General features: G+C 41.4%; 1 protein-coding gene across 4 annotated transcripts in view; it reads left to right on the forward strand.

Moving 5' to 3' along the window:
- Positions 1 to 9,686, forward strand: part of Hth (Meis homeobox homothorax) — a 430,487-nt gene extending 420,801 nt beyond the window's left edge. For 3 of the 4 annotated variants that reach the window (XM_072889618.1, XM_072889614.1, XM_072889615.1), the window contains 2 exons: positions 8,218 to 8,383; positions 8,705 to 9,684. In XM_072889618.1, coding sequence (XP_072745719.1) covers positions 8,218 to 8,381 — 164 coding nt within the window. In that variant the 3' untranslated portion in view covers positions 8,382 to 8,383; positions 8,705 to 9,684. Of the gene's footprint in view, positions 1 to 8,217; positions 8,384 to 8,704 lie in introns of all 4 variants that reach the window. The other variant, XM_072889616.1, reaches the window with a different exon arrangement.
- Positions 9,687 to 12,985: the final 3,299 nt, after the last annotated feature.

Here is a 12,985-nt window from a genome sequence, read left to right on the forward strand (position 1 = left end):
AGGAAAGGGAAGTTGCTTGCTGGAGACAGCGGAAGAAAAATAGCGGAAGTCATCGACCTCCGAGGGGCTATATATCAGAGAGGGTCGCGGGAGGATGGTAGAGGGGCCCAGGCGAACGTTGTGTGCGAGCACTCTCGTATACGCGTGTACGGATATCGCTTCTGTGTGCGGATAAGTGGAAAGGGTAAAAGGGGGCGAGTTTTCGTGCGATTCGCGAAGTATACCACAGCGAGAGGAATGGGAAGGAAGGCGATGAAGAGCTAGGAGAACGAGAAGGATAGGAGGCGTGCGGGAGGTGAAGTAGTCGAGGAGAGATGGTACGAAATCTAGGATAGTAGTCCTACCGTTTTATCATCTAACCGGGAGGCGAGGAGACAACGACAATGTCGGCGGTAGTAGTAGTGCTAGTGATTTCGTTCCTTTCCACTCTTGTTCGCTCCTTCGCACTGGCTAGGTTTATCTTAAATGAGACTCCTGTAAGGGCTTAACTCGGCTTGCCGAGGTTATTTCGAGGTGTCTTTTACTCGCGCGTCCGGATATATCTCTGATTGATTAAATTCTTACAATTACGTCGCGTCGTATATCACGGCACCGATTTATCCAGACGTTGAATAAAACCAAGAGTCGGACAACGAGATGCGTCAAGATTGTCCTCCGTCAGCGATGCGTTTCAGCTTCCATTGTATCAGTTGACAATTTACTGACTGCGACAGCTCAACTGTTGAAGTGACAAGGTTAATTTTGCAATAATATATGTATGCGTTACATCATGAATGTCAAGCTTTGAAAAGAGAGTCACAAGTTTATTACATGTGTATTATATGTGATATTTATGTGATATTAATACAATATACACGTATAATAAGATTGATAATAAATTTGTATCATTACAATCGTGTTTAGATTTATATACGCACAGTCTCTCTCTCTCTCTCTCTCTCTCTCTCTCTCTCTCTCTCTCTCTCTCTCTCTCTCTTTGTAGTATTTTATCATATATTATAAACATATCGCATTAATATCAAATTATAAAATCTCTGCACAAATCCAAATTCAAACGATATTATTTCGTACTTTAATATAAGCTCGTATGCATTATATTTCTATTATTATTGTCGTTATTATTATTATATTTGACATTGGCGCATGGATATATAATGTCAGAAATATACAATGTAAATTACGGCACGTGCGCGCTTTGACAATGCGACGTAAATCCAAATAAGCGATGCGCAACAATGCCAAACGATTTCCGCAATTGTTACCATTACCGTTTTAATCATAGCATTTACGATCACACCGATTTCAACAATGGTAACGCAGCCGAATCGGCGGAGATACATTGTTACTACGTCACAATACAACGACGCAACGACACCGATATTATTTTCCGGCTCGACGACATTATCTGCAATCACCGTCGAAATGAACAATGCGTGGAAGCGAGGAGAAACGCGGGTAAAAAGAGAGAGCCTGTAAAGAGCTCGTATAGAGAAAAAAAAAAAAAGACAAAGATGAAGCGTGGATAGCAAATAAGAGCTATACGGAGTAAACGAGAGAGAGAGAGAGAGAGAGAGAGAAAGAGAGAAAGAAATAGAGAAACAGAGGGAAATATCGGGAGTAGGAGATCAGAGGCAGCAGCCGGGCGGATGAGTTATTAGATCCGGCGTATCCGGTATTGCGTCGCGGATGACCAATAGTTTCATCGAGGGATTGTTGAAGGTTCCGGAGCACATTTCCTACTTCCGCCTAGCGAATCGTCCTTCCGCCCGTCCCTCCCACTTCTTCGTCTTCTTCTCGTCGTAGTCGTGGTTGTGGTCCCGTCGCCAGCTCCCGGAATCCGCTGTTGCGAGATGTAAGAGCTCGAAGCTTCAGTCGCGGAAAAACGAGAGAGAGAGAGAGAGAGAGAGAGAAAGAGAGAGGAAAAAAGGGAGAACTTGGATTCTTTCGACGTCGCCACTAACCATGACGATCCCTCGCGTTTCTTTCTTTCTCACTCCATCTCGTTTCACCGTCTGCTCGTCCAGAGGGTAGTTTGGCTCTCGAAGGATATTGCCGCCCTCGTAGAGGCGTCTTCACAACGATACCGACCGTCGTACGTTCTCGTTCCGCACTTCACAAGGAATGTTCGGGGCTTCCGGACACGTCGCTACTGTTTCGAGAAATGCCATTAGAGTAATAGGATGGACGTAAGACCGTGTATTTCGCTCTCTCGGTGCCGGCTGCATGGAGAGGTTTTACGGATGTATTGATCGATACTTAGACGACGATATTTTCGTGCATTTATTTCCTAGTAAATGCACGACCGGATATGTCCAACATTTCTCTCTTTGTCTATTATATTTTTCTCTTCTTCGTATCGTGTGCAAACATAATTATTTCATAAATTTCAAATGAGTGCGAACAGAGTTTACATTTATATATAAATTGGTAAAAATGGAAAAGATATATTTTTCGTATTTTTCTTGTCACTATTCATATCGCTGTAGGTAAACCTTTTATCCTACTTATTCTCCGTGCTCTTAACTATTTTCTTCACTTGTATGTTTTTACTTGCGACATGTACGATTTCTTCTCAAAGTAATCTTTTTAGCTTACTCGGTATCATATTACTAGTTTATAAATTGTACAAGAGAGAGGTTCGTATATTCGATTATTGCTCGCTGTAAGAAAATATACAAGACTTGGAATTTGCAGGAATAAAGTCTCCTCAAAGCTGTTTTAACGGTATTATCGTACTGTACTTATTTTACCGGTAAAATATTTGCATTTTGCATATATTCAAGCTGAGTTCTTGCATGTAATGGAACACGATAACGCGCACAGCATGACACATTCGAAGAATATTTAATCGAGAATATCTGATTCGAAAGGTGGGAACGCTATGCTCTCTGATCGGTATAATTGAATTAATAAGCGTCACGGAATGAACATCCGCGAAGTGTTACAAGTTGTCAGATTCATGAAAGTGAAACCCGACAATTTGCCCGACCCGGTTTAACCGGCTAATCCTTCGCGCTCCCGGTATGCCGCAGCTTCCAAGTATTTCTTCGTGGACCTTTTCGTCGAGCACTTTAGTGCTCCGTGCCTGGTCGCTAATTAAGTCGTCAATTCCGGGTGGGTCGTTGGTAGGACGAGGTGGAACTTAGGTGCTTCCTTTAAATCTTGAGTGGAAGTTCGTACTATACTCGGCCAACGGTGAACTCCGGAAACTGATGGTTGTTACTTAGACTGCTCATATCTATCATGGTTTCCTTCGCACCCTCCTTCACAGGAGTCCTTGCTACTTCTCTCTCTCTCTCTCTCTCTCTCTCTCCCTCTCTTTCTCTGTTCCTTCTTCTCTTCATCCCTCTCGCCGCGCCAGTTCGCGGTTTTAGCACCCTCCTCCGCGAAAGCTCCTGGAAACTCTGTCAGTAACGTTAGGTCAGGTTATACCAAGCCCGCCGGTGAGGAGGAGAACTCGGCTTGAACTCCGACGGAACTCTGGACGGAAACTCGGCGTGAACACTCGGCGTGTCGTCGCCAACTAAAGTTAGGGAGCGCCACCCACTAACCTCGGTAAGGATTCCTCGCTCGTCTAGGAGGCACCGATGGCAGCCAGAAAGTCTCGACCACCTTACACGCCTCCGGTATCTTCGGCCCCGATCCTCCGCCTACTGCTATGAACGCGCGAACCAGGCATTCAGCCAGACCGCAACCATAAGTTACTACTAATGTTGTTCCCGTGTTCTGCGGCCGAATTCATCGGAAGGCCAATCTTGTAAAATTCCCGCGCGACCTCTCTCATTAAACCTTTTGATTACTAGATATAAATTGTAACGTGATTTTGTAAATTCGTCTATTTTTTTTGCATGAATTTTAAATTATGATACTCTGTCGTACTTGAAGTGTCAGAGACGCTTTTAAAAAACCTTAGAGACAGTTTAGACTTTGTATAAATTTCAATGTAACAATGCTAAAATACCATGGAAACATATTGTCTTGCGAGGTACTTCGTTCTTAAGCTTTTACTTATTTTCTTCTCCTACTTCGAAGGAAACAGCGTAGCTTCGTCTCGCAACCAAACTTCGACGTTCTGCTACCTCGAATGAGTCTGTCGCGAAAGTTTAATTAGATCCACCTTGAGGCAATTCCAAGCCCTTCTGCCATCGGTCGTCGCGGTAGCAAGTTAATGAGTCGGTAGCAAATTTCATTCAGTTACGAAGATAGTGCTTTTAATGAGTCTGAGGAAATACTCAAACTATCGGTTACTATAAAATTTCATCAATTTTGCTACATAGATAATTAAAAATCTTTCTGTTCTAAATCTTTTCTGGATATATGTATATCTTTTTTGTTTAATACTGTGCATAATTTCAACTGTAATTAAATATACGGCTATAAATTTTGCGCCAACAAAATGAAACATATACTCAAACGTATTTCATTTTACATCCAACCATTATCAAAGCGACAAAGATTCTAAAAGCTAATTTCACCGTGAACGGAATATCCTTTTTTTTTATACTTAAAACCCCGGATGACGATTAACGGTCTCATTTTCCACCATATCCCGCGGCGAATTCGCTTAGGTAAATTACCAGTGTCATAGGGTAGATACTCTGCCGGCTTCCTAGCTATCCCACGTGACGACAAGCGGGGACGGATGCCAGAGGGGGTGGGTAGCTTTGTGGATTTACACGATACCGAAATACAAGCGGCGAACCGACCTCGGCCGGGGAACTTTATTGCATTACGCCATGCGGCGTTTTTCCTGTCGTCGTGCGGTCTCGTTGCACCGTGGGCTCTAACCTCATCGAATTGACCCTCTACTTTGGCTTAGTCCGGGGACAGAAATAACGTACTTGGTCCTGCGGCATCCGGCCCGCGTCGGAGAATCAACGAATTCCCCGGATGGCTCTGAAGAGCCGCGCGAGGATTCCCGACGCCGTAAGAACGGCCATTAAGGCGGTGATAATAGCCGACGATAATTCGCCTTTGTTAATTAAAGCGTAACGAGGCGATAGCTCAAAGGTTTCATATAGTGGATCCGGCTACGCGATCTTCATCTTTGATCCTCTGCAATGCGACTCATGATTTATTCACAGGAAATTCCCGGGACGCTTTTATAGATCCCGATTTTATCTTGAAGTAAACTCGACGGGGATTTCTTTTATTACTGTACGAGACTCAATCAGTTAATCGTGGAACCTCTCTCTCCCTCTCTCTCTCTCTCTCTATCTCTCTCTCCGTTATCTAACATTTAAATATCGCACACTTAAACACTGCAACAGTTACTTGTATCTTTTATCTTACTTATTGTGCATCATAAGAATTATATTTAAAAATTATTCGAATAAAATTAATTTACATATTAATTCGACATAGTTCCGGTAATAGAATTCAACTACATAATGTATATTAATAGGTCGTTATGTAGCTCATATTACCATGCGAAACAGCCTTTCATCGCATAAAAATAATTGACCTGATCTAATCTAATTCAGTCGCATCCTGTTTGGAAAGACTTCGCCATTTGTCGGTGAATGGAAAGCGACGACTTTGCGAGAGGAATCCTCGCGGGTAATAGCGATTACCTTCTTCCTTTCTTAGCCGCTACCCGATCAAGTCCCCCGCTTCTTCGGTCGACGTTGCAGCGTTGCAAAGAGAAGAGCGATTCCTTAATTTCCCATATTGTGGCTCGTCCCGGCTATCCCCGGGCACCCCGCTGCGTTATAGCGCGGTTTAATCACACTACAAGCGCGCATCCCTCGTTAGCGGGATATCGTACCCGCGGTGGCTATAATATGAGGCTACATTCCACGCGGCGGATACGCGTAGCCATGAGAGATACGGCATGCCGTGCAAGACCATTTCCACCGTCCGCGAGCGACGTCTGGGGCCTGCCGTTGCGGAATCGGTAATAACCTTTTGACTTCTCCTCGCTGAGAAACGGGGAACGAATCGGCGCCGTCGCGTTTTACCCGGATTATATATCGGATAGCCGGCATTTCTCGACGAGCGCGAGATATTACGTAATAACGCCTTCGCATAAGCCTCTCTTATTCCGAGGCGATTTTCTAATCGAGAATGATAACTCGAGCCTTTCGCTGAAAATTTAAAGTATTATCGCTTGATTTCTTTCAACATAAGAGTCGTCCAATTATTTTATCCCTTGTTACATAAGATCTTTTCTAAAGGAAAACTATATACAGAGAGAGAGAGAGAGAGAGAGAGAGAGAGAGAGTTTGAAATGATAAAATATAAAATAAAAATTCTTCAACACGCGTAAAGAGAATAGAATCATATTTTCTATGCAAAGTGCAAGTGTTTTTTTTTGGTATTTAAACCTATTATCTCTACGTTTTTCGGAGCGCAACAGTTCAGGAGGCGCCGTTGTAAAACATTCATGGATGCTTCGCGTTACCGATGTCGCTGGATTTATAATGATCTTTCGTGCTTGCCGAGTGGGAAACTAAGGAGGAATAGGGAGAGCATCATCGAGGAGCATTGCAGTTGAAAAACACTAAGGAAATCCGAGAAGGAGACAGAAGAGAGCTCGAGGGAAGGGAGACGCTCGCAATAATTGTGATTTACGATTCGGTCGTTGGCAAAGTAAAGCGCGGCGAGTTCGTTTGAAACGGTAGCGACGCATTTCGCGGGGCAGAAGAACTCGTCGGCGGGATCGGGATGGAGAAAAAGGCGACGGGGTACGATGAGCGAGGGAAAGGGAGGGAAAGAGGCGAGATCCGTGGGCTTCCTGCTTTTTGACAAATCACTGATGGAAAATCCAGCAAACCGTGGGAAACCGCGATATACGAGGCCGTTGGCACGTCGGCTGGCCCCGCGAATCTGTGAGAATAGTCCCAACGGTAGCTAGTCTTAATTGGCACTCTTTTCCGCGACCTCACGGAACTGACGGCTTAATTAGCAAAGCTCGTAATTCCGCTACGAGCAGGAACATAGAGAAAGACAGACTCTTTATGAAGGTTAAATATACCCACGGTGTTGCTGACCGATATAACGTGGTGCGCACCTGGCGATTCGCTAGACTTTAAAACGATCTGCCACGTGATCTTTCATTTCCAATCTGCAGAAATATTCCTGGTGGTTTGTAACGTCGTTTAAAGATTACGCACAGTTGATTACGTGGAGTTTGATAGGTCCTCAGTACGCAATATCGAGGGATGCAGGTTGGATTTTAGCATAAGAAAGGCTTAGCGAAGCATTTCAACAATGGCACATTGAGCCCTCGCGCGTTAGATCTCTAGCAACACTCGTTTATCCGTCTCGTTCTCTCCATCTTTATCTCGCTCGTATCTGGTTGTGCGTGTATTGGCGTAGGGGGTAGGACGCAATCAGTGCCCTTGATTTATCGTAGCAATATACATTAAGATACCGACATTAAAACTAGGGGAGTCTCCCGTGGATACCAGGGCTCCATTACCGCTTAGAATAGAGAGGCGAGCTGTCGTCACGTTGCATCGAGATGCTTGAGCGAGATTGAATTCTCAGCTGCGCTTGATCCGTTCGACATTTCTGAAATTAATGGCTATCGGTTACTTGTAAGCGGAGAAACGTATCCCTTCTTGCTCATTAGCAATCGCGAAAGCCGTAATAGTTTATTTCTAATAACCGGATGCATATTAATATCGATGAAAAGAAAATTATAACACAAATATTCCAGCTAGCTTTGATAAATAATTGAAAATTTAAATAGAAAGGTACATACACACACATACACATACATTACATAACACGTACACATCGATACCGTTAATGTCACGAAAAAGCTTTTATAAATAACTAATGCATTATTCTTAAGTTTTTTATAACATGCTGCAAAATTATTCGCATTATTTAATATTTACAAATCGTTTCAATATTTCTTTCAAGAAATTTATTTCTTCTTTATCACGACGAGAGTGAAAAGCCGAGCCGAAATGGCTCGCAGAGCAATCTGAACTTACGATACACATAAGTCTTCGGAGATATCAGAGACGTGATCGTGACTTTGGCGAATCGCATCACACACGGCTCCGCCGCGCCCTTCGACGCGCTCCTCTCGATCTCTCTCTCTCTCTTTCTCTCTCATCCTACCTCTTTGGGATGAGGGGGACCGAGTATCGAGTGGTCATCGAGTTCTCGAGTTTCTCGAGAACTTTGGAAAGGGTCGCGGCGAGCTTGTCCAATACCCGCCTGCCAATTACGGAACAGAGATCTAACCGTAGTAACGTGTAGTGTTTCCACCATTGTCTGCAGGACCGAGCGGGGCATACAGTCCGGATGCGACGATGGGCTACATGATGGACGGACAGGCGGCTAGCATGATGCACCGGCCGCCCGGTGATCCTACCTTCCATAATCAGTACCATTACCCGGAGTACTACGGACATCACATATAAAGGTTTGTACAGATGCTACGAATGTAATTACTTCGATCAGTTTTACATTAGAGTGCAGTGTTCATCCTAGTGGACGAACTTTTGCAGCTTAACAGGCTACAAAAATACGGCTCATTATAATGATATTTATTTATTATCATCATACAACTATTTATATATTTATGTTGTATAAGATATTTATTTTACATAAAAAAAATATTAATACTATATCAGAGTTATAAAAGTAAAAATAAATTTTTTTTTTTAATGTATATCTACATGTCTTTTTAATATTATCAAGTAATTGCGTTAAAATTGAGAATCGTCAACGTTGCGTGTTTCAGAAGTACTTGCACGACGGAATGAACGGTGGAACGACAGTTCTAGCGACATGAGAAGCGTGACGGGCCTACCGTGTTCCGGCTGGCGTATACTAGAATCGGAGGACAATGACGATCCGTTGATCGCCAGGACGATTTCTTGCCACGCCGCACGTCGAAATTCGTGACGCTCGGGTGCTCGGGGATGAGAGGAGAAGGCACCTAGGAAAAGAGAAAGGAGCAAAGGAACGAGGTTCCCGGTTCAAGGAGGAAAGACGTAGCCGGTGAAACGCCGCGGGAGGCCAACGAGAAGAAGAAGAAGATCGTACAACCGTCGAAGGAAAAGAGACGGTTATACAAGATAGAGTGAAGTAGCTGCGGAAGGACACGGGGAGGATAAAGCCGCGGCTTGGTCTGGAGAATGACGCGGTGAAATTCATGTGATTGTTCTTTGTACAAATATCGCGGTGTAATATTGTAGTGATTGAAGAATTAAATGTTAAATTTTAATACGGTCGCGATCGAGATATATTAATAATATAAGTGATATATAGGCAATTTAGCGGGCATGTACATTAAATAAAAAGTAAACCCCCGGTGCTCGCACGGAATAGAGAGTATGTTCAAGTGCACAGACGATGCAAAGCAAGTATAAAAAAGAGAGAGAGAGAGAGTATACCAAGAAAAAATGAAACTATATATATATTTTTATATATGTATGTATGTATACACATATATAATACATACATACATATATATATGTATATATATATATTATAAATAAATATAAATAGCGAGACACAAAAGATGAGTAGAAAAAGGAAACAAGGTTATTAAACATGGTGGAGATGTTTAAAGATATATAAAAAGAAAATGGACGCGCAAACAACGGAGAAAAATTAGACCGAATGACATCGACGCGTGTGCCGGACTCGAGCGTCGAACATTCAACTGCATATATATATAGGAGACATTAAAATTTGTACAGTTATTAATTATAAATGAATTTACTAATTAAAGCAAAAATATATTATATATATAAATATATTATGTATATATATTTATGTACATATATATATATATATATATATTATATATATATTATATATATTATATATATATATGTATATATATATATATATATATATATATATATATGTGTGTGTATATATATATGTGTATATATATATATATACATAACAAAATAAAAGAAAAACGTGTGGCCCCGGTTGTAATATAAATCGAGCGTTGTAGTTGGACTGGGACGATTATCACGATATATTGCCGACGCGTACTAGGCAGGAGAAAATTTCCGCGCAAATCGAGAGAGGAGAGCGGGAGACGCGAGTGGCGCGAGTGAGAGAATATACGCGAGATAAACGTACTGAGGGATTCTCTAGATATAAATAAAAAAAAAAAAAAAAACAAAGATATAGATAACAGTCAGAAAGAGAGAAAGGAAGAGAGACAGGGAAAGAGAGGATTGACGCTCTTCGTCGTGCACTCGATGACGCAGCGATATCCCTCCGAGAGTCCCATCCTCTAAAATCCCAACCCAATCCAACTCCCGCACAAGTGACATACACTTATACACACACTAAGACACCGTTCTCTCTCTCAGCTTCGCAGAGATATACATGCGTATATACAGGTCCCACCGTACACAACACACAACTATGCAGAACATAGCTCCCCCACGACCATAAGAATAATTAAACGGAAGTACACGCGTTTACAGTTTATTATAATATATTCTGTATAAAAAAAATAGTTAATTCAACTGTGAAAATAAGATTGAGAAAGGAGAAGCGCAGGATTCGATTGAAAGGACCCGTCTTGCGGACCGGCAACTTTGTTTTTTCGACATGCCGGTTTTTCCTCTACGGCGGAAAAACAAAGAATATCGGGCAGGAGATCGAGAAGAACGATTCGTTTTTGTGGTTTCATTTCCTTTTCTCTTGAAAATTTAATCTACGATTAGAAAATATAATGTCTCAAAAATGCAAGGAAAAGGAGGAAAGCGCACGTAAAATAGAAAAAAAGGCCAATGTTAAAAATATTTTAATATTATGCACATATATTACGCGTATATATTAATAATGTTATTCGCGTATATTTTGATGTTACGGTTTCGAAACGCATAGTATTTTCATATATTTCATTAAAGATTAACGCAGTTATTCGTTATTTTTCTCTGTCTCCACCCGAAACACGACATGATTTCCGACGATATCTCGACAATCGCAAAAAACCTGACACACAAATTTAATTAAATTCAATTCAATTCAATTTAATTACATTTAATCAAAATTCGGTCGCGAAGAGATTCGCTAAATTCTTGATAGAAACGGAAACGCGAGTGTATCGATTTATAATACCTCGAATCTATAACTTAGTTTACATTGATCCCTTGTATACTAAACACTATTTGTATGTACCGATTTATATATTCGATTTAATACATGATCCTTGTGACTTAGTTTATGTCAATCTCTTTGATATGTATAAATAAGTACTATATATTTATATTAAATTAATGCAATTATCTAAATTGATTGATAATATAAATTTGTATTAAATTCATATCAAAGTAATTGAATCTAGTGATGTAAATATCATTAAAGATTCAATCAAAATAATTAGGTAAAATGAATTTAATATGAATATAATATATAATATATAGTAGCTTATCAAAAAGATCGATGTAAACTATGGCTTGTATTATTTATCGATCGATCGGCGATGTAAAATACCTCGATCGAAATTTTAACGAACTGCATGTAAAACAAACGGAAGCGATCGTCGAGATGCTCGTCGTACGCGTTTCCGCGATCATGTCGATATTCGCGGACGTCATCCTTCTCTTGGAACCAATTAGCAACGAATCCGCGACAACTGGGAGCCCTTTCGAATTTAACACTTCTCTTATCCTTTTCTCATCGATAAGAACGAATCGGTATTATATCGCCGCGATACCCTCGTCGCCTCCTTTCCTTTCTGTATGCGCGCGTTTATTTGCACATATACACACATATTTACTCGTGACGTATCGTTATGGCCGAAACCCAAACACAAATTCTCGTCTTTTTTGTGTTTCATCTTTCTCGTATTTTTTTTCTTTCGTTTTAACCCTTTTTCGTCATCGGCATTTTCCGTTATTTTCCGTAGTCTCCGCATTCATCGTACGTTTTGATAAAATTATGATTATCATTTTTTTTCCGGCGACATGTTAGTCACGAAGGCGCAATCGAACGAAGAAGGAAGAAGTAGAATGCAATCAATCTCCAATCTATATTTATCTCCTCCAATCGCTTGTCCCTCGTTCCCCCGTTACGGTATTTTGAAATCTCTATATTTCTATACGAATTATCTTATCGCGCGCGCATCCTTGATATACGTAAACATGTTAACGAGCAAACGATGATAGAGAGATTAAGAAAAAAAAAAAAAAAAGTGAATACGCGAGTTAGGGAACTGGAGCGAGGGGAAGGAGCGTTTTTTTTTTTTTTTTTTTTTTTTTTTTTCGATGAAGGGGAATGAATTTTCGAGAGACCTTTATAACGCGATACGCCAGACACACAGAGCATGTTTATTAAGAGAAAAAAATTTTAATGAAATTAAAACGTCGATTATATATACGTGAGTGCAGATTCACGACGAATAAAGGGTATGAAATAATAAAAACGTCCCTCGTTAACGTCACACGCGTCAAACGAGGACGCGTGTCTCGTTGATCTCTCGACGATCGAGACACGACGGTTCGTTCGGAAGGATGGATCGTCGGCACCATCCTCTCTGATCGGACGGGGGGCGCGAAACGAGAGGATGACGCGAAGAGAGGGAGCGAGAAGAGAAAGAGCATAAGACAAAAATTTTATCGATATTTTCAATACGCCCGCATACACGCAAATCTTGTATAAAAATTTTAATGTAACACAACTGCTCCTGCCGAGAGCCGAGTGACAACGCGTCGGTGTTCCTCTCACGAACATATCCTATTCGAGATCTATCCAGGTAACAATTCCATCAACGGTTACGCCGCGCGAGAATGACCCCGCCGAAGGTTCATTCGAAATTTTTTCGCGATATAAAAAGAGGAACGCCGGCATTGCACGTTGTGTCTCGCGCGCATGATCGGCGTTTTAGTATACTAAACTAAAAAAAAAAAAAAAAGAAAATAACCCACGTATACCGAAAGACTCAGGTGTGAGAAAAGTCAGTATAGCTACGGTCCTGGTTAAATCGGAACAATTACACGAATTTGTAAGTTACGTCGCGCCGAGCGAACGCACGTGCGTGGCTCCT

This window comes from Anoplolepis gracilipes, chromosome 4 (assembly GCF_047496725.1).
Source record: "Anoplolepis gracilipes chromosome 4, ASM4749672v1, whole genome shotgun sequence".
NCBI classification, from domain to species: domain Eukaryota; kingdom Metazoa; phylum Arthropoda; class Insecta; order Hymenoptera; family Formicidae; genus Anoplolepis; species Anoplolepis gracilipes.